The sequence below is a fragment of the Andrena cerasifolii genome, chromosome 5 (genome assembly GCF_050908995.1).
Source record: "Andrena cerasifolii isolate SP2316 chromosome 5, iyAndCera1_principal, whole genome shotgun sequence".
In the NCBI taxonomy this organism is placed as follows: Eukaryota; Metazoa; Arthropoda; class Insecta; order Hymenoptera; family Andrenidae; genus Andrena; species Andrena cerasifolii.
The window spans coordinates 5,620,770-5,640,075 of NC_135122.1; the positions used below are offsets into that span (position 1 = coordinate 5,620,770).

General features: G+C 44.2%; 6 protein-coding genes across 13 annotated transcripts; 3 read left to right on the plus strand and 3 right to left on the minus strand.

Annotated features, from left to right (window-relative positions):
- Positions 1-43: 43 nt before the first annotated feature.
- Positions 44-8,752, minus strand: LOC143369291 (uncharacterized). 3 transcript variants are annotated; one of them, XM_076813054.1, is made up of 6 exons: positions 8,130-8,752; positions 5,044-5,575; positions 4,477-4,917; positions 4,294-4,396; positions 751-1,187; positions 44-689 (listed from the first exon to the last, which is right to left on the minus strand). In XM_076813054.1, the coding sequence occupies exons 2-6, from the start codon at positions 5,221-5,223 to the stop codon at positions 477-479; spliced, it is 1,374 nt and encodes a 457-aa protein (XP_076669169.1). In that variant the 5' UTR covers positions 5,224-5,575; positions 8,130-8,752; the 3' UTR covers positions 44-476. The 3 variants fall into 3 exon arrangements, with proteins under 3 accessions (XP_076669169.1, XP_076669172.1, XP_076669173.1); XM_076813057.1 differs by lacking the exon at positions 8,130-8,752 and having other exon boundaries at positions 585-670; positions 5,044-6,485; XM_076813058.1 differs by lacking the exons at positions 44-689; positions 751-1,187; positions 8,130-8,752 and adding an exon at positions 1,507-3,191 and having other exon boundaries at positions 5,044-6,492.
- On the plus strand, positions 7,603-10,826 carry LOC143369286 (uncharacterized). The gene is made up of 3 exons (XM_076813044.1): positions 7,603-8,117; positions 8,747-10,090; positions 10,198-10,826. The coding sequence occupies exons 1-3, from the start codon at positions 8,055-8,057 to the stop codon at positions 10,681-10,683; spliced, it is 1,893 nt and encodes a 630-aa protein (XP_076669159.1). The 5' UTR covers positions 7,603-8,054; the 3' UTR covers positions 10,684-10,826.
- Positions 10,782-13,076, minus strand: Cdc23 (cell division cycle protein 23). 2 transcript variants are annotated; one of them, XM_076813047.1, is made up of 7 exons: positions 12,935-13,076; positions 12,187-12,848; positions 11,935-12,114; positions 11,694-11,858; positions 11,382-11,628; positions 11,052-11,313; positions 10,782-10,978 (listed from the first exon to the last, which is right to left on the minus strand). In XM_076813047.1, the coding sequence occupies exons 1-7, from the start codon at positions 13,033-13,035 to the stop codon at positions 10,868-10,870; spliced, it is 1,728 nt and encodes a 575-aa protein (XP_076669162.1). In that variant the 5' UTR covers positions 13,036-13,076; the 3' UTR covers positions 10,782-10,867. The 2 variants fall into 2 exon arrangements, with proteins under 2 accessions (XP_076669162.1, XP_076669161.1); XM_076813046.1 differs by having other exon boundaries at positions 11,049-11,313.
- A 165-nt stretch (positions 13,077-13,241) lies between these two features.
- Sergef (secretion regulating guanine nucleotide exchange factor) lies at positions 13,242-15,384 on the plus strand. Its single transcript, XM_076813077.1, has 5 exons — positions 13,242-13,379; positions 13,662-14,229; positions 14,335-14,559; positions 14,866-15,018; positions 15,095-15,384. The coding sequence occupies exons 1-5, from the start codon at positions 13,356-13,358 to the stop codon at positions 15,259-15,261; spliced, it is 1,137 nt and encodes a 378-aa protein (XP_076669192.1). The 5' UTR covers positions 13,242-13,355; the 3' UTR covers positions 15,262-15,384.
- A 147-nt stretch (positions 15,385-15,531) lies between these two features.
- Fam92 (CBY1 interacting BAR domain containing protein Fam92) lies at positions 15,532-17,708 on the plus strand. Of its 5 annotated transcripts, XM_076813068.1 has the most exons (9): positions 15,532-15,671; positions 15,764-15,865; positions 15,979-16,107; positions 16,200-16,380; positions 16,479-16,703; positions 16,812-16,844; positions 16,966-17,127; positions 17,190-17,297; positions 17,369-17,708. In XM_076813068.1, exons 1-9 carry the CDS (start codon positions 15,640-15,642, stop codon positions 17,486-17,488), a joined length of 1,092 nt encoding a protein of 363 aa, XP_076669183.1. In that variant the 5' UTR covers positions 15,532-15,639; the 3' UTR covers positions 17,489-17,708. The 5 variants fall into 5 exon arrangements, with proteins under 5 accessions (XP_076669183.1, XP_076669182.1, XP_076669186.1 ...); XM_076813067.1 differs by having other exon boundaries at positions 16,479-16,844; XM_076813071.1 differs by having other exon boundaries at positions 17,190-17,708.
- On the minus strand, positions 17,565-18,586 carry LOC143369308 (uncharacterized). The gene is made up of 3 exons (XM_076813093.1): positions 18,183-18,586; positions 18,021-18,087; positions 17,565-17,799 (listed from the first exon to the last, which is right to left on the minus strand). Exons 1-3 carry the CDS (start codon positions 18,279-18,281, stop codon positions 17,711-17,713), a joined length of 255 nt encoding a protein of 84 aa, XP_076669208.1. The 5' UTR covers positions 18,282-18,586; the 3' UTR covers positions 17,565-17,710.
- Positions 18,587-19,306: the final 720 nt, after the last annotated feature.

The following is a 19,306-nucleotide window of genomic DNA, read 5'->3' on the forward strand; positions in this document are numbered from 1 at the left end:
CGTGAGCAACGTAACATTCTCGATGAGCAACGAATACAGTGGCTTCATTGCACGTTAGACGTTTATTCTTTTTTTTTTTTTATAAAACATTAGTAAATACAACAATAAAAATACTGTGCGCGATGCAGCGCGATACTGGCCGTCGATACTGACTATAAAAGCGATCTGTACAAAAGGGTATAACGAGAATATACATACATATAAAGTATATTGAAAAAATAAAACAACTACCGCCAAACAGACGGCGAGGCACTTATAAGAAATGTTCAAAATTCACTCCTCCGCGAAATCGCGAAGTCGTTTATCGTCGTCGTAGCGAGGGCGTTCTGGATTCTCTGGAAAACAGAACGGCGCGCCTACCGCGCACGGCGTTATTTATGGCATTGTCCGTCGACAAAGAACTGTCGAGTGGCGAACGAATTCGCGCGATATAAATATAAATAAACAAACAAAGTCGGGCAAGCCGAGGGGGCATTTCAATCTTTGTCCGACTGGGGATTGTCCTGGTTGTTGTTCTGTTGGGAATTCTGCTTAATTATGTTGACTAAAGCGTCCAATCTGGTGGGGCGCGCGATTTGCAGAACCATGTGCGCCTCCTCCAAGATCAGGAGGCCGTTGTGCGCGTCGCTCGCCGACAGGTTGTGCGCCAATATTACGTGACGCCTCCAAGCTGCATGCGTGGGGAGAACCTGAAACACGATCGCACTCAATTCCTGCATTAGAGCGCGGCTGTAATCGTGGCCTACGTACCTGCAAGCACCACTTGCAATTGAGGGACGGCGAGATCGTGTGGACGGCCTTGATGTGCCGCCGCCGAAATCCCCAGCTCGTGTACGCCCTGTCGCAGAACGGGCAGGGGAACGGCGGATACGCGGCGGCACCCTTCACGGTCTCCTCTGAGAAGTCCGAATTGCCAGCGGCGCCGGTGCAGCTCGGGAAAACGGAGCGCAAAACTCTTGCGCTCCGCTCCACGAGAATGTTCGCGGACTCCTGCTGGTCGACTGGCATCGACTCCGGGCATGCACGATTCGGCGAGTGTGCGTCCTCGACGGTTTCGGAGGTGTTCCAAGGTGGGGTTCGGTCGAGGCCGAAATGCTGCGGGAAGCTCGCCCGCGTCTGAGACTCGGGCGAAAGGGTAGAGGCCTCTCTTGCTTCGGCGATTACAGTTACGGTCGGCTTCGACGATCCTGCAAGTAATTCCAGTCCGGGACTTCAAACCTTCTTCTATCAGGGAGATTCGTTCGGTACTGGAAGGAGTTCGGGTGAAGGAGCGTGTTTCGATTCTCTCTTTTTCTTTCTCTCTCTCTCTCTCTCTCTCTCTCTTGAGGAAGGGTGGACTGGGGAATCAGAACGCAATAGGTTCGGCTCCTCCTGGGCTTGATCCGTTCCCATCCGTATTTTTCGGATACAACGTGTCTGAATGCGGGTAATTGCCAGAGGTTGTTGCCAGCTCGTCGCGTATCCCGCGACGACGGGAATACGGGGGTTCGGGTAATGACGAGACGATTAAAAATGTAAAATAGGTTTATTTGCAACCAGTCGTGTGTGTTTCCTCTACAATCGTATAGATTTAAATTAATCGTCAACGCGAAGCGATTTCGTACCTTCGCGAGATCAAACGACAACAAATGAGAAAGGTGGCAAAGAGACGCGGTGAAGAGCGGCTTCGTCCGTTTGGCGGGAAAGTAGTAACCGTGCCAAAGTGTCGCGGCGCTCTTCGCTCTGCTTTTTTTTTTTTTTTAAATATTCTACAAGCGTATCTTATACTACTACTCTCATCGTAAGAGCTACGATTCCTCCGTTTCCTTGGAGTGTAGGTACGTAGCGTCGTGGTCGTTGCCGGTGCAACGAGATCTCGCGTGTTTAAATCGCACCCGTAACAGAGCCGGGCGATGTGACTTTCATCTAGATTATCAACTACTCGGATAAAATTTTTGGCCCGTCTCTGATCCGCGACGGTACATCGGTAAACGTACACCTACGTATATAGCTATGCGTGTACGGTAATGCACGTGATCGTACATGCTGTGCCTTGGAGTGTAGGAAAGACTCCGCGTGTCTGGTGACACGTCGCGCTTTCTTAAAAGTCGACAGTGTTATGTAGATCGTCTACGGCGAGGGTGCGTACATGCGTGAACAATTGTAGTTAAACGATAGGAAGGAATGTTACGTTGTTCGAGGTACGAAGTAGTACAAGGGAAGGAGAACGGAAAGGACGACGGTTAATGGAACAATCTGCTCTTCTCTAGCCGAGACCGAACAGTTGCCGGAGCACAGGTCGCGCGATCGTTCCCAAAACGAAAGACAATGGTAAAAAGATCGATCTCGAGTAGATCGGCTGGATGTTACTCGATCATTTGCTTGGTGAAAGCAAACGTGAAGCGTGTAGATAACTGAGCCCTGCCAGGAATGCTTTCCGTCTCCCTAATGTCTCTTTGAAGCTCGCTCATCACCCCCACCCAGTAGGGGCAATAACCTACCCCAGTCCCCACATTGCCAAGAAAGTCGGTAGGCTAGAGACGCAACGATTAAGAAACTACACCGAGAGCTGGACCTCCAACGCCGCACCGTTCCCGTTGCGAGAACGGTGTCGGTTCGATCCAGAGACGGAGATCTGGAAGAGAAAAAAGGACACGGAAACTTCGAGGCGATCCAAGACGATCCTAAATGATCGGTTTCGAACGACGGATCAGCGAGAGAAAGACTTCATTCTAGCCAGTGGAAACGTTTCCGCTTTACCCCTGACCTGAAACGCCCTAGTCATTGAGTGTAAACTGACCGCCTCTGAAACAGATACCTTTTCAAGCCCCTATTGCTAGTGTCGATTTTCGTCACGCAATTCTTCCACGTCTCCTCCCACTCGACGCTGTTAGGTGCAATACCACTAAAGTGCAACAGAACTTCTCTTATCAAATGTATTTTGTTACTATCGAATTGCTGTTTGCCCATCTTGCCGTTTACGTTACAGAGAATCCTCTCCTCGGGGGTGAAGAGGATCTTCATAAGGTCACAGGCCAAATGATCCATCGGTCGGGAGGATGCCCAGGTTGAGATAATCTCCGGACTCGGCAGAAGATCGGCGTAAGGTAGCTGTTGATACGCGTAAAGCAGTGGCTTCACGTCCGAGAATCCAGTTAGGCCGGATAACCCAGATAAACCGGAAATGTCTTCAGCAGGGCTGTTCCCAGACCCTGCCACACACATCAGAGCACAGCCTGCTTTAGACACGGATCCCCCTGACGCGTCAGTCGCCGTGGATTACAGCGAATTGCACCGAGCAGCAAAGCAAGTGTTTGGCGAGGTTCGTTAATGCCGTGTTAAACGATCCATCGCGTATCATTCCATTTGTCTCCTCTGCCGTGCATGCGCGTATAATACTTCTCTTTATAGAGCCGAGCACTAGAAGCCGGCACTTCTAGCGTTAAACAACGCGCGCGTCATTATGACAAACGGAACGATCCAACTACTCATTTTCTCTCACTTTTCTAGCTCGACAATTTAACGCTGCCTTCGTCTCGACCTCTAGTCCCTTCGATCGTGCTTCTCCATAAAAGCCTCGTCTCACCCTCTCTACGCACCTCCATCTCCTCCAGCGATTCGCTTAGCCGCTTAGCGCATCAACGAAAAGAAACGAAAGAAACACGTGCCACACCAATCGAATAAAGCAGAAGTAACGATCAAAGCTAACTCAACAGTTTCACAAGCGTCGGAAAACAAAACAACACGAACGGATCGGACAGTCGATGCTCGCCGACTCTGGATACGAATCCGCGCAAAATTCTCACGCAACAATTTCATACGTGTAGGTATACATCATCGCCGAAAACCTTCACGTGCTTCTCTGCGAACGGAACCAACGAATCCGTTGCGCGTCAACACCGAGCGCACGAATTTCAGTGAAATCTTTTGCCGTACGATACTTTCTCGAATCAAGTAGAACATTTTAGGGAAAACCATACGTTCCATGTAAAATGTCGTAACATCGGCCAGAATGAATCGAGGATAGTTTTTGCGGAGAATCAACGCTCTCGGATATAATTGTATTAAGCACAGGCGTCTGATATAGTTTTGTAATATTCTCTTGTTTTCATTGCGACGTAAGATCGGCCACCAAAATGAAATGATAGTTTAGCATTGAAAATAAATCTGAACGAAATGCACGTAAATACGAAGCACAAAATATCATTGCAAATCGAAAGTAAATAAAATGGCGATATACTTCACAAATAAAATACCAATGCTAAACCATACTCCGTCGTCCATAGATCGTTATGCAAATATTTGCGCACTAACCTTGGCTTCCATCGACTTGACCCGTGTCCAACCGCTCCACCGGATCTTTATCCATCGCAGATTGTTTCTGGAGGTCGTCCAGCGATGACTCCAGTGGTTCTATCTGTTAGAAGTAATCTAGATTTTATTCCCCTTGCCCGATCTACCATTCTGACTAGAATCGACGCAACGGATGTAACTAACCTTCATTTCCAAACGATGATAGAGCGGGTTCTGTAAGTTCTTCTGCAACGGGAGGTCTCCTTCCTTGCCATCCTGTTCGCTAGTGGTGGACTCGTCCGTACTTTCCGACTGGGATACTTTGGGAGCGAGGGCATTCTCGAGAATAGAATTGTTCTGATGCTTATTAAGTTTTTGCTTCTTTTTCGGCGTCTCTTCTTTAGCAAGCGTCGCACCCTCTTCCACAGCCTGCTCTAATTCCGCTAACCTCTTGTAAGACTCTTTAGCAAATATATCCCCTCCGGAGAGTCCTCGAATTTGCAAGGTCTCCGCAGCTTTCAACAGAGCTGGCAGATTCTTCTGTTCTATATTCACCTCTCCTTTGTATATAAATATAAGTAAGGCTTCTAGTTCACTGAAGTGTACGTCTTGAAGTATTATGACTGGATGCTGGCACGGGTTCGTCTGTAACGAAACAACGCAACGACTTCTCGTAAGATAAGGCGGCGAGGAATTTGAAGGAAGACCAAGACCGCTGTGACAAACGCGAAGAGAGCCGCGAAGTCAAGGGGAAAGATACGAGTAGCTAACCTGGAACACCTTCTTGAAGAAGGGGCTGCTGGCGGAGAGGATCACTTTGTGAGCCGTCAGGCACTGGCCGTCACTCGCCAATGTCACATCCACTAATCCTTCCTCTTCCCAGAGGCTCTCGAAACTTGTCGCGATGTTGTTCAAGAAACTGTTCCACTTTAGACATATTTGACTTGACATCTCGCGGACCGAAAGTATCGCCTCTGTCAAATGAACGTTGGCACCGTTTCGCGGGTGTTGTGCTCGGTAGGTTCACGCGCGGGCGAAACGATTACGACTTAACGACGACGACAACAACGGAGATAACAACGGCAACAATATAACGACAACGACAACTGTGACGACGTCCGCGATCGCGATGTAACAGTAGTCGTACCAGGCACGCACAAACATCCTTGCTGCTGGGTTGGGAGCACATAGTCAATATGGCCGCCATGCTCTGCGAGCACAGTTGCGCGCGAACTTTAGAAACGCTCCTCGGAACGTTCAACTCTGCGTTCTGTACTCTTCGCTTCCCCCTCGGGCAACGTAACTGGAAAGCAAAAGAAAAGAAAAGAAAATCCCTTCCTTAATAAAGATTCGAGAAACATGCCCGGCAAATATTTAAAACTGTTATTCTAAAGAGAGATAAATGGAGGGAGACTTATTGCAGGAAACATTAAATTCGTTGAGGCACGCAATATATGTGTGTATATACTATATATACCAGAAAATAGAATGCTCGGGATAAAGAGTAAGGTTGGAAAATCGTAAGAAACAATTTATAAAGATGGTAAAATTATATTAGGGTATCAATCGTGCGTGTCTGAGTTGTTGCGTGCGTACAGCCAAGTGTATTGGCCGCACGACCGTCAATTCTGCATGCGTGCATGCGTGCGTATATTCTCGCGTGCCTGCATGCTTGCGTGAGCTCGTATCCTACAACAGTGTTCCGTGATCATTAAGGTTCTACCTTCTGCGTCTCCAGCGTAGCTACACCGAAGTGTACACGGGGAAAATCGTTCCAGGTTTCAACGAAATAATAGCCTGAAATGCAATCTGAAAAATCTCTCAGGATCCCTTTGCCTTTTCTCTAATTGCGATCGTTAACGTGTACTTGTAGGTGAATCTTAACTTCCACGAATAATTGAGGGCCAGCATCTTAAAGCAGATTAGAAGCAACGAATGCGTCTATTTCGGAAAACCAATCGGCTCCAGAATATTAACGCTGTCGTAAAGAACTACGTGCCCTTCGCTGAGTGGAACAACTCCATTGTTACAAGAACAAAAGCCTTGAGGAGAAGAATTAACCGGAACTGTTCGAAACAAGCTCATTATTGGTACCCGTCGAACCTGTGGAAACCTCGAGGGACTCATTGTTAGGCATTTAGAGGCGGGGTACTACGGTGGCCTCTTGGAGAATTGCACTTTTATGTAAAGCAGATTTGCACCTTTCTCTTAAAGGGGTAGGTTACCATGAAAAATTTCGAAAATTGGTTTTTAGGATGTTTGCATATTCCGCTAGCTATATTTTTTCTACGTATTTTAAGCGCGACCGGGCCACGAATTTCCAAAAATTCAAGGAATTACAGTAAGAAATGGACGAGCCTGCGCATGAGATCGCATAACGATGTCCAACTTTAAACGCGATTTCCCAGAAACTACGTTTTCCAAAACGGCGAATATAAAATCTCGATAACCGCTCTAGTGATTAGAATGAAAATTTACAGGGAGTTGCAGGAAACTATTCTCGTTCATGTATTGGGAGCACATTTTCAATATGAATTCTTAAAAAAAAGATAAAAAATATTTTTCCTACCAAACAAGGAAAAATCAGCAACATCAACATAAAAATTGTATTAATTTGTTTAGCAAAATTTTACTTCCTACACAAGATGGAGACTGTCTTATAGTTTATAAAAATGCCTTTACTTTGTGTTTTAGGTAATTCACCTGTCCGGAATCGTGTTCACCATCAAACGGTGCATCGCGTACACACTCTCACATTTATATTTATAACTTTTTTTCCTACAAATATTTTTAAAATTTTCTTCTTGCGCATTAAAGTCAACGAAATGACGCTTAAAAATTAAAACAAAAATTATCTCTATATTCATTTAGTACTTCTGAATATGCGTTTGAAGAAGGACCTGAGTTTAGGCTGTTGAGGGTAACCTACCCCCTTAACGAATCGTCGATGCGTCCCCGCATTTATTTATAACGAATAAATTGCCTATGAAATAGTAGATAGTTGGGTGGATACTACTTTCCCTAATAGCATTTCTGGTTGGTCCACAGTATCCCCAAATTAGGAATTAGTTGACCTTCAAAATGTCAAGAATAAATGCTACTAGGGATATAGTATAAAATAAATAATAAAGCTTATACATACATATATCTATACAGATATGAAAGTTGCGTGATGTGTAATAATTTCTACAAACTTACCATTAACACTTCTGTTTGACGGCGATTATGATAAGCTATCATTATACGTAATTGGAAATTTAATTCCAGATCTTTTCCGATAAATCTGACGATAAGTAGATAAGTAAGCGTATCGTTGAATAAGTTTAAAAGCGAGAGGCACTGTTGTCTTCGAACATCAGTCGAAGGGTTAAAAAGATTTTAGAAATTGGAGCTAGACCGAGCGATCGCTTTGAGAGGTAGATCGGCCTCGGTGTACCTACTCAACGTGTCTAATAATACATGGACAAGGTATCGAGGGGAGTGAATTGACCTGAAAGCGAAGGAGCACGAGACATTACGGTCAAAACTTGCCAGAAGGGATAATCACCCCCTGGTTCCTCCGAGATGGGACATTTAAATCGCCCCTGCACCCTCGACTGGCCGACCAATCAGGAAACGGGATACGGTGTCCGTGTTCCTTACAAATAACAGGACGGCCAATTTTCTGCTTCACTTGCTATTTGTCAGGTGTACGATGCACAAGTGTCAAGAGCGGAAATTCGAATCGATCATTTTTCTGTCAGTAGCCGCGCGGCGATAACAAGTGCAAAGTGTCAGCGATCATGCCAAAAGAAAATAAAACCTCTGGCAGAAGAAGCAGACGTCAGTGCCCCGAAGTTGATATCGTAAGTACCTACCTACTTTCGTCGGAAGAAAATTGTGAAAAGCAAGGGACGGTCGAGCGAGGCGAAAAAACGTCGATTCGTAATCGATGAGTGATTGTTCCGCGATACCGTGGGTGATTGCACTTGCACGCGCACTAATTTCTCGACGAGTGAAGCGACGGGGATCGCGCTAATTAAAATATTTATCGTATGGAACGGTACCGCAGTATCAGCTAGCACACGGTGACGTCGCTCTCTAGATAAATTAACGCCAATTACGCTCTAAATTATCTGAATTTTAATAATATTTGCGTAATGATAAATTCGTTCAATACGCGACGGAACGCGCTCGCCTCTGACGAGATTATCTCGCGTAGCGTTCCAGCGAAATTCACCGATTGAATTTCATCACGCAACAGATTTGCAATGTGCATACACGCTTTGACGGTCAATGTTGTCTAGTTCCGCGGCCGAGCACACCGGTGCATCATCTTGGGTAGCCTCGATCCTCCTCGAGTATTGCTACATGTTACACGCGTCATCGTGAAGTCACGCGTGCAGTCCGTTACCACATCGCTCGAACGCTATAAAGCAAACACAAACTACATACAATTTAAGTCGTAACAGTTGTGTTTCTGTGAATTTTACAGGAAACCGCAACGGTATCAGGTGCACGAGAGCTGGTCAAGCCCACGATAGGAGGCAATCGCTATAGCCCTTTCCCTCGAGAACCGCCGAGAAGAGACACAAGAGCGGAGAAGGAGAACATGGCTGTTGTATCATCGGCAAAGGCTCTTCAAACAATGAGCGACGGCATTATCGGGAGCGGCATTAAGTACATCATGTTCCCGCTGCATCTTCTGCGCTTCTGCATTTTTGGCAACAATTCGAGAATCGTCGGTTCTGAGAACAAGCAGAGGGAAACGCAGAAAGAGATGTCAATTGACGAGACGGAGAAGACCGAGGGCGAGGGGAGGGAGGAGAAGGAACGAGACGGCAAAGGCGCCAGGGACTCCAAGACATCGACCCGTAGGAAGGAAGACCGTCCGAAGGAAGACTGTTTGAAAGAAGAACGAAGAAGTTCCAACTCTTCTTCTTCTTCTTCTTCTTCTTCTTCTTCTTCTGCTACAGCCCGTAAAAAGGATCCGAAGACAGTGGACAAGAGCGGCAACGAAGAATCCACTGGCGAGATGGTTACTGCTGCGGAGGATTCCGACTCCTCTACCGATCATTGGAGCAGTGCGAGCAGCATGATGAACATGTCCGTGGACTGCGATAACATCGACAAGTCATTCGCGCTCTTGGAAGAACCTATGGACATATCAATGGAGGAGCAAACTTACGCGATAAAGCCTGCGGATGGTAACCGAGTGGCAAGCTATTCTCTATTTGGCGCCGTCAAAAGTGTACCTTCGAGGTTGCATGTCGACGAGCAGGGCAGCAATTCTTCGGTGGACGAGGAAATAGCAAGGATTTTTCAGAAGCAGTGCACTTCCTCCGAGGACGAGTGCTCGTCCTCCTACTCTTCCTCCAAACGCGAGAAGCCGAAACAAAGCAACTTCCTTTGCAGCAGAAGCAGCAATAACTTGCCTACCAGTGTATACCGATCAAAGAAAGAGCCGCGAGACGACGAGAGGGAAAGGAGGAAGAAAACATCGTCGGACGCTGTCGTTAACCATAAAAGGAGGAAAGTGACGCACGATGAGGTTAAGGATGAGAGGCGAAGCGATCGCAGAGCCGAGACGAAGGTGCGCGACGAGAAGCGCAGTTCTCGACAAGATACCACGAGCAAATCTAAAACGCGATCTTCGAAGACACCGGTTAAAAATAAAGAATCGAAGCGGAAGGATGTCAAGTTCAAAGAGACGGCCACGCAAACGGACAGCGCTTTCTCGGACGAAGACGTCGAAATGCTCCCGGTCGAAAAGAAATTGCCCGAAAGACAATTCTGCTGCAAGTATGCAGCTCGGAGGTTACGGGGCAATCTCTGCCAGGTACGTCCACTGCTCTCTTGTTCCATCTCGAGCGTTTATAAACGATTACAAGCGTTCGAACATGTCGATGGATATGTCTAACGTGTGGTTTATTCTTTTCTTTTAAGGGCAAGCAGGTGCGGCGTGAATTAAACTACATACCGGATGACGAGGACTCGAATGATGGATTCAGAGATATCGCGGCAAAACGGATTTCATCGTGCAGTACGTCGTCCTCCTCGACGGATCTTGGTTTCGACGAACGCGGATACGCGACACCGGAGATGGATGTTATTAGGGGACGACGACACAGCAACTCGCCCGACGCCATAAACACTCATCGAATGTCCACTCGTGCTCCGCCAGGTTTCCCTGAATTGCCCCAGAATCCTCCGTTAACGACCTGCACCTACGATTCCAAACGCGTCGTAATGACAAGTTCGAGGGACAGTCGCTTCAACCCTTCGATCGGTCAATCGACGGCAATCGTACCGCCAGCGCCATCACCCTTGAGACATCTGTACTATGATTACCCAGAATTTATGCACCTTCCAGCGAAGGGGAATTCCTCAAAAATCTTGACGAATATTTTACAAAACAACTATTACCGGTGATGATATTGTTATAGAAAGAGATATATGTACAGACATAATGTTCTTATAAAACGAATGTGCAATGCACGAAGAGTTGATACGAAAAGGCCATTTTCGTGTCGGTTTTGAACGTTTATTAGAAATATATACAACATATAAAGCGACCATTTTAACAATTAATGTATATCCTTCTCACCGTTATATCCTATGGTGTAGGCATAAATGACAAATTCATCGGCGACAATTGATTCCCTGGAGTAGCGTCCACTCTTTCTCCTTGTACGATAACAGGATCGGTTTCATTCATGTCTTCTACCTGTAATTGACGTAAAGTGTAAAATCTGTTAGCATCACTCGTGCTCTAGACATCGCAAGTGTTTAATTACCACCATCGAAGTTTCTTCAACTTTCACTCTCTTCTGCGCGATCGTTCTCAGCAGGGCTTTAGCTTCCTCTTTAGTTTCATCAAACTGCAGACACTTTTGAGCATAATGATTGGCTTGATCCAACTGATCCCGTTTTATATGATACTGCGTTAAATACTTATACGCGTGACTCAAATCGGTTCTATCTGCGTTCCTAGATTCGTCCATCACAAAATCGCTGTACGCCGCTGCCGCGCTATCGTGCTCGCCTAATTTCTCGTATAATCTGCAACGTAACACGTTAGCGCACACGTTCGACCATCGTTTCAAACTTTCAGAAACTTTAACACGTACGTAGCTAATTTTAGCAATGCCATTCCTTCAATGTCCCCGACACTGCAGGCCTTGTAGTAACATTTCAGCGCGTCCTGTATTTTATCTTGCTTTTCGTAGGCTTCCCCTAAAGCTAATACCATTCTACTGTCGTGTGGCCGCAAGAGCTGTGCCTGTTTATAATAGTAGATCGCATAAAACGGCATTTTTAAAATTTCATATGTTTGGCCCAAACCATACCATGCTCTATAATCCCGCTTATTCACTTCTATATGAAAAAAAAAAAACTGTGAAATAGATGCTCTAAGGAAGTTTTAAACATCTAACACGTACCAATAGCTTGGCGGTAGCTATGAATAGCGCCGTTGGTGTTTTTCATTTCCATGAATTCGTGGCCAAGCAACGTCCAAGCTGAAAGGTACTGTGGGTTCATTTTCAATGCCCTGTGGAAATACATCACCGCCTTCTGATGATCCCCTCTTAAACTGTAGTAATTACCTAGAGAACATTAATTACGCTGGATAGAGAAATGATGAGCTTTCAATTCTTGCGCTCAAAAGTTTTATCAACTCACCTACTATGCAACATGTTTCTAATCTATATTTATCTATCTCCGTCGCTCTGTGAGCTAAATTTGCTAATTCAACTCTCATTTCTTTTACGTAAAGTAAATTAGAGTACGTGTCCATATTGTCCAAACAATAGGGATCCTCTTTTATTATTCTTTTAAACGTCTCTATAGCATTGTCGACATCTGAGTGGAAGGCATTGTAGATTAGTACACACGTGGAGCTCTTTTCTTAGAATTCAGAAATAGTTGGCTCACCTCTCTTATAATGCACCGCGATCGCAATTTGAGCCCGCACGTAACCGTTCTTCTCGAAACCCATTGACTGTAACTGACAGTACAGAGCCAGACCTTCGTCGATTAAATGTAACTCTAAATACATGTGGGCCATAAAGATATGCTTTATCCAATGATTAGGCAGACAGAGACTTTCGAGCTTCTCTCTGTCTGTTATTAAGGAAGCTAATTCTAACCAGGAGCCCCAATGCATCGGTTGCTTATGCGTTGCCTCAACCAACACGTCCATAGCTTCTCGGGTGAGTTGCAGCTTCTTCAACGTTACCCCGAAAAGGTACAGACCGAAACCATCTAGCTTATCCGCCACGTGATCTCTCCTCAGATCGGAGCATAATAATTTTAAACTGTCGTTTTTCAAGGGGTCTGGAGGCACCACTGTTGTGTCGTATATCTTTTTCGTCTCGCCGGACAAGTAGCGAGAATACAAGTGAAGGAACCTAACTTTCGGAGTTTTACAGTCGTCAGTGAAATAAGCCGCCCTGTCGTACTCCTTCGAGTCGAAATAAGACTTGGCCAAAATATATGTGTCCTCTTCTTCGCTTATAACCGATAAGTACAGATCGGCGGTGACATCGTGAATATTTAGTTTAACGTCTTTCAATGAATAACTCAATTCCGCTAGCCTACGAGGAAAGTACATTTTGTTTTAAACTTCTCAGGATAAAGTACCAGCTTCTCTTTAACATCTCATTCCAACAACGTCACGTACCATTTTGCGGTATGCAACAGTCCGCGCTGAGAACATTCATTTATCGCGCGCAAAAGGTCGATCTTAACCTCCTTGATATCAAACTTCGTAGATTCCTCCATGTCGTGCGAATAAATTCCGATAACGTTTCATTCAATTATCGTAGCTGCTACAACGACTTAACATATTCTACACATTTCAACGAGCAACCGATCTTTTTACGTGTTTAAATGCAGACCGAATACGCAAACATTTTTTGCCGCCATCTACGACGTGTTCCAGAAAATGCCCAGCCTTATGATTCCATCTTCGAGACTTTAAATCGGTATGCGGGTACCTACATTTACAGTTCAAAGCATTCTTGACATGCTTTCGCATTGGGATCTAATCGCAACTACGATTCGGAGGCGTACGATTTACAAAGAGCAAGTCGCAAGTGACAATGAGCTATTCTTTACTTTCATGGGTAACGTAATCAATTGTTTCCTCTATTATGTTACACGTGCAATTATTTCCATTGACAACGTAGGCGCAGTTATCGAAATTCGTCATGATTCGTGTAGCACAGTGTGACTGCACAACGCGTAAACACGTGATTCGCGAATGTTACCGGTCTCGATCGATAAAGGAGAATTTAAACGGAAGTGCCATGATTAAGCGGGAATGTTTCAAACAGAGATAATAAACCAGAATAGTTTGATCTAGCAAAGAGTACCGTGTTTAGAAAACAATCGTGCTTATTTCGCAGGGTGCTAACTCTCACGGCCAATTAGGGCAAGGTGTCCGGTCGGAAGAATGCGTGCAGCCCCTCGAAGTGAATTTATCCAAGTGCTCATTAGAGTCGCGAGGAATAAAGAAGATAGTCGGCGGTGCTGGTCACACGTTAATTCTGGACGCTGAGGGTCGCGTTTATTCCTGTGGCTGGAACAATAGAGGACAGGCAGGTTTCCCCATAAACGAGGACGTAGTTTCATTTAGGGAAATAGGGGGCAAGTTGAAAGACAATGTGATAATAGACGTAGCCTGCGGCTGGGATTGTTCCGCGGCGTTAACAATAGGAGGCACTTTGCTTCTATGGGGGTCGAATTGTTTCGGGCAATTGGGAAAACACCCGAGCAGCCTTCAGTGGACACACGAGCCTTTCGAGTTCACGACTGATAGAAGAATTGAACGGGTTTCCATCGGCTTAAGACACACTGCTCTAGTAACGAGGGATCGTAAAATTTTAGTGGCGGGCTCAGGTAGCAAAGGCCAGTTGGGATTAAGCCCCTCGGAGAATGAAGAATACTTAAATCCTGCATTCGCCTTCACAGAAGGTAAACGTATTCGCAAAAAACAAAGCCTGTCCCTAAAGTACAGGCATGAACAAAATGTTGAAGTAACGCTATTTGAAAGCACGTTTCGTGGCGCTTTATGAACAGTTCCAACACTGACAAACATGCGTGACGTGAGTTGTGGTCAACGCCATACGATCGCAATAACGGAGAATGGAGATGTTTATGCGTTCGGTGATAATAAACACGGTCAACTGGGCTTGGATACCAACACCTTCTCGAAAACGTCGTTTCCAGTGAGAGTACCGAGTATTCAATTTGATCCATCGGTGAAAACGTATTGCGGCTGGACGCATACGGTTGCATTGAGTGGTAATTCAATTTAATGATTAGCAACTGGGTATAGTAAATCCTCGTTATGAGCCCGATGAACGGGGCTGGCGGCTCGTAGTGCGTTGTGGACACTATTCCGTGATGCCAATGGTGCGAGTGAGAAAACACAGAGCCTCTCGCTCGTTCCTGGTACAGTGGGTAGTTCCCGGGTTCCCCCACTCTCGTCTGCAGGATTCCAAGAAATGGTGGGGATAGTCGCCGCGCTTTAAACACGTGGTAGAAACGGGCTCATAACAAGGATCTACTGTAATACGCCACCTTCAAATCCGATCATCCTGCTTTCAGATGGGCAGGTATTTTCATGGGGACGAAACACGTACGGCCAATTAGGCTGCGCAGAATTTCAAGGACCGTCATCTTGGAAAATCATGCGCATCGAGAGTCTTGCGAAAATTCGCCAGGTCTCAGTCGGCTCGGAACACAGCGTTGCTGTAACTGGTATTCGTGGTCATAAATAAAATATAAATATTTAGAAAATAGATGATCAGAAACATCACTCTTTACAATGTTACAGAGAATGAAAGAATTTTCTGCTGGGGTTGGAACGAGCACGGAAATTGCGGAACTGGCCATACAAAGGACGTGAAGTTGCCGGAACAGCTTCCGTTTCCATTTGAATTCGCGGCAACTCATGTGGGAAGCGGCGCTGGTCATTCGTTCGCTGTAATAAAAAGATTATGAGCTATTTGTATATATTATTGCGAGGCTACGTGCTTTCTCTTTATCTATTGTAAAATCTTGTCTCGTGTATACATAATTAAAGTGTACACGCTACTGTTGAAAAGTTTGAAGTCACTTTTTGCCAACGCCCCTAACAAAGCGAGATAGGAATTATACCTAGTTTTATTGGAATACAAAATGAGGAGCGCGAAGGATAGTTAGACTGAACAGGCTATAGACGAAAATCGACCTCACCTGTGGTCACAATGCACCACCTGCCACCGGTAAACTGTCAGTGGTGGGATCACGCGGACGGAACGTTGAACGCGTGCTAGCTCCAAACGAAGATCGATCGTTTTACATTCAAGAAAAAAGAATCGCGAAACTATATGCGGCAAAATGTTACGTTCACGATCCCAAAACAGCGTCTGGTAAGCGTTTACAAATGTTTCATATGAAATAGCACTAAATTCAAATCGGTGTTCAGTGTTGCTTTAATTACTTCGCTACTTCCGTTTACCAGGGAACAGGAGGCGAAATTTGTGCAAGATCGAATATCTAATGTGGAGAAGCATTTTGCAGAATTGTGCACGGCATTTGCAACATATACAAGGAAAGCGGCAAGGTTTGTACATAACGACCGGTGAAACACGCGCACCTCTTTTATCGATTATTTCATTTGGCTTCGTAATGTCGCATAATAAGTTCAATTAGTGTAATTAATTTCGCTATTTACAGATTACGCGACAAAGGGGATGAAGTCGCTAAAGTAATACAAGCTTATGCACAATCGGAAACTGTAAATCGGTCGCTCGCTACCGGCCTAACGAATTTTTCTGCGACCCTGTCGGTGATAAGCGATTACAGGTAGACGTAGCGGGCTTTTAGTCGTTTAATGGAAGTATGAATATAATCTGTCGTACAAACTGTCGTTTACAACATTCACTCGTTATTATTAGAGATGCCGAAGTGCAGAGATTCGACGCGAAAATAATTGCTCCTCTGTCTCAGTATGCGATGATTTGCAAGCACGCCCGAGACGATGTTAAAAATACATTTTCAGCCCGTGATAAAGAGTTGACAAGGAAAAGGCATCTGGACAGACTCAGAGAACGAAATCCTAGAAACAGGCAAATGATTGTATCCTTCGAAATTTCATTAATTAAATTCGTATCAATTGATACTCTACCGATTTCATTTGCGCAAAACCTATCGCACATTCTTAAACGTTCATACAGTCGCAAGCTGAGTCTGAGCTGATGAAAGCTTCCGTCGAAGTCTCAAGGGTCGTAAAAGGCTTGGAAGAACAAATCGATTCGTTCGAAAAGCGGAAGTTGCACGATCTGAAAACAGTGCTCTTAGATTTTGTCGTTATCGAGTTAAGTTTTCACGCGAAAACTCTGGAATTACTAACGAAAGCGTATCAAGATATTGCCGAAATCGATGAAGCTAAAGATTTAGAGGTGAGATGCGTAATAATTATCTCTGTAACTTTTCACACAAATCGTGCCGAACGTACTCTACGATTCCGTAATAACAAAATCAAGATTGTTGCAACGTTCTTCTCACAGGACTTTCAAACGATCAGAGGAAACATGAATGGGGTAAATTCTTGAGTAGTTGAACTTGTTTTATTGTCACGATTTTACCACGTAAAAATTCTTCGAATAATTGCGAGGAGACGGTATCGTTATACAAATTAAGGAAATTAATGTGTGAATTTAGGGATTTCGCGAAATGGTACATGTACCTGACGCAGTTGCCAGATTGTCTACTGTTGGACGAACTTCATTCAGACAAGCTTATTCTCTCACCAGCTTGGCCAGTCGGTTTACATCATCCCCCATGATTTCGCAGAAATTAGCTAATCGCACGACCGAATCCATAGTAAGTTACATATATTACTTCAGGCTAATGCGTAATGATTAAATAATTGTGTTTCCTTACAGGATTCTGCGAAATCTAGCTTGAAAACAAACTCTTCTGAATCTGTACAAATCGAAGAATACGGAGACAGCTCAGAAGAGTCAGAGTCTGAATCCATTAAAGAAAAACCTGTGAGAACCAGGCATAAATCAATGTAATTATGGATAATTCACTTTCTTTTAATCATTCTATACAATTCTAGATCAAACGGCAAGCAAACTCTGAACACGCAACTTCAAAGCGATTTGTATTTAGAGCAGTGCCACCAGTTCCTTCCTATCAGAAGTCTTTAACAATGCCTATGAATATTAATTATAGATAATTTATTATTTCATCGTTTTGCAATGTCCCTCCTGCTATATAAGAAACGTTTTGAAATAGGAATTATGTTAATCACATTATTGTACAAATTGTCAGTTTATTTTGTTTGTAACCAAAAGGTGCATTTCAGTATCGTATAAATATTGTTCTCATTCAATGATATATGCTGATGTTGATAAAACTTCTTACTTAAATACCAGAATTAATGTTGTAGTAAACAATGTTATTTGTCCCCTCCTTCTACCCCAGCCTGTGTCATTAGATCTGCAATATTCTTTTCAAGATCATCTATTCTGTTTCCCATTTCATCTATTGTTTTTTTATTAAGGATTTAACATTTTATATCGCACGTGCCACGATAATACGATTAACACGAGGTCTCCCTAAACAAACTCAATGTTCTTTAAGCCGAATGTATTTTTGTCCTGTAAAAAAATAATACGCAATGAAATTCAAATATTCATGCGCGTCGTATTAATACCTTTGAGGTTATTTAAGTAGACGCAATTAATTCATAGAAAACAAAAGGATATTTCGTCCTAGAATTTGATCCGACATTGTCTGAAACTTGTCCTGCATGTTCTGCAACAGTGTCTGTACCTAAAATAGAAAGATATGTAAATAGATGAATGACTGATCGTAAACATCGAGTTGTCAAAGGGAAGTGTCACAACAATGAACTCTATTTAACTCACGTATTGCGTCAGTTCTTGCATATTCTTTGGATCGGCGCTATTGCCCATCCCATAATTATCAGTTTCCTCGCCTTTGTGATCCTGTTTAATATCTGCCATTCTTAAAAAAACTCACGTCTATCCTATCTCGCTGAACAATGAAACGAATTTCGTTCCGCTAAACACTTCGGTTAAGCGCATGCGAAGATTTCCAATCGACCAAAGCCTTTGTTACGAATAACAACTACTTAAGGCATTGATTTAACAAACACAAATTGCACGTCGTCATCTTTCGATCAAACATTTCTATTGCGACTAGGCGGGAAGGCGGGGCACGTTTCTCTAACGTTTCTATACTTTTTTTCATACATTCTGTCCAAAATAAATACTTCACTAGAGGGGATGATCAGGGGAGCCGGGAGGAAAGGGTTCTCCCCATGACATAGGAATATAGGGACGGAGGAATAGTTGCGGGGAGGTGATATCCTTGCGGGAGGGGCGACGAGGTAACATATGCCTTCTTTCTATTGGCTGTAGCTTCGTATAAGCGCAGTGATGCGTAATGCTGAACGTTTGTCGCCTCACAAACAGGGATAATGGCAGCCATATTTGAAGCGTTCTCATAGTGTGGTATGCAGTGCATATTCACCTCATATTTTATTAATTATAGATGCATATTTCTCTTCAATTTTCATTATTTTTACAATTTATATTCGCGAATAATCACTTCGTTAGTATATACTTACAATTAGACGTCTGTGTGTACTAATCTGTAACAAACACTTTTTCATAATTAGCGGTACGGAGCATGCGTTGAATACAACGAATCAAATCCAGGCAGATGCACCCCTTCGCCTAAAGTCGCACTGTTTCACCGTCCCTATATTCCTATGGCCGGTATTCATAGTCGCTACTTATTCTTAAGCAAATGCTTAAGCATGCGGCATCCTCTACTAACCTAGTAGCTAGTAAAGAATGCCGAATGTTTAAGCATTTGCTTAAGAATAAGTAGCGACTATGAATACCGGCCTATGTCCATGGTTCTCCCACTTGCTAAACCATGCTAAGCTTATCCGTTTAAAGGCGTGTACAGAATAAGCGAATATAGTTTGCCCTAATGAAGCTTATAGTCGACAAATTGTATT

What these genes read in the sequence shown, in the direction of transcription:
- LOC143369291 (XM_076813054.1), bottom strand. Translation starts at nt 5,223, where the DNA reads ATGTCAAGTCAAATATGTCTAAAGTGGAACAGTTTCTTGAACAACATC. An exon ending in ATCATCGTTTGGAAATGAAG is followed by an intron (nt 4,397 to 4,476) that starts GTTAGTTACATC and finishes TACTTCTAACAG; the next exon opens with ATAGAACCACTGGAGTCATC. An exon ending in TCAAGTCGATGGAAGCCAAG is followed by an intron (nt 1,188 to 4,293) that starts GTTAGTGCGCAA and finishes AATTACTTGCAG; the next exon opens with GATCGTCGAAGCCGACCGTA.
- LOC143369286 (XM_076813044.1), top strand. Translation starts at nt 8,055, where the DNA reads ATGCCAAAAGAAAATAAAACCTCTGGCAGAAGAAGCAGACGTCAGTGC. An exon ending in AGTGCCCCGAAGTTGATATC is followed by an intron (nt 8,118 to 8,746) that starts GTAAGTACCTAC and finishes TGAATTTTACAG; the next exon opens with GAAACCGCAACGGTATCAGG. An exon ending in TACGGGGCAATCTCTGCCAG is followed by an intron (nt 10,091 to 10,197) that starts GTACGTCCACTG and finishes TTTTCTTTTAAG; the next exon opens with GGCAAGCAGGTGCGGCGTGA.
- Cdc23 (XM_076813046.1), bottom strand. Translation starts at nt 13,035, where the DNA reads ATGGAGGAATCTACGAAGTTTGATATCAAGGAGGTTAAGATCGACCTT. An exon ending in GCATTGCTAAAATTAGCTAC is followed by an intron (nt 11,314 to 11,381) that starts GTACGTGTTAAA and finishes GTTACGTTGCAG; the next exon opens with ATTATACGAGAAATTAGGCG. An exon ending in TTGAAGAAACTTCGATGGTG is followed by an intron (nt 10,979 to 11,048) that starts GTAATTAAACAC and finishes CGTCAATTACAG; the next exon opens with GTAGAAGACATGAATGAAAC.
- Sergef (XM_076813077.1), top strand. Translation starts at nt 13,356, where the DNA reads ATGAGCTATTCTTTACTTTCATGG. An exon ending in TGCATTCGCCTTCACAGAAG is followed by an intron (nt 14,230 to 14,334) that starts GTAAACGTATTC and finishes CTTTATGAACAG; the next exon opens with TTCCAACACTGACAAACATG. An exon ending in ACACAGCGTTGCTGTAACTG is followed by an intron (nt 15,019 to 15,094) that starts GTATTCGTGGTC and finishes ACAATGTTACAG; the next exon opens with AGAATGAAAGAATTTTCTGC.
- Fam92 (XM_076813067.1), top strand. Translation starts at nt 15,640, where the DNA reads ATGTTACGTTCACGATCCCAAAACAGCGTCTG. An exon ending in ATCGCACGACCGAATCCATA is followed by an intron (nt 17,128 to 17,189) that starts GTAAGTTACATA and finishes GTTTCCTTACAG; the next exon opens with GATTCTGCGAAATCTAGCTT. An exon ending in AATCCATTAAAGAAAAACCT is followed by an intron (nt 17,298 to 17,368) that starts GTGAGAACCAGG and finishes ATACAATTCTAG; the next exon opens with ATCAAACGGCAAGCAAACTC.
- LOC143369308 (XM_076813093.1), bottom strand. Translation starts at nt 18,281, where the DNA reads ATGGCAGATATTAAACAGGATCACAAAGGCGAGGAAACTGATAATTAT. An exon ending in TGCAAGAACTGACGCAATAC is followed by an intron (nt 18,088 to 18,182) that starts GTGAGTTAAATA and finishes TTTCTATTTTAG; the next exon opens with GTACAGACACTGTTGCAGAA. An exon ending in GGATCAAATTCTAGGACGAA is followed by an intron (nt 17,800 to 18,020) that starts ATATCCTTTTGT and finishes ATAAAAAAACAA; the next exon opens with TAGATGAAATGGGAAACAGA.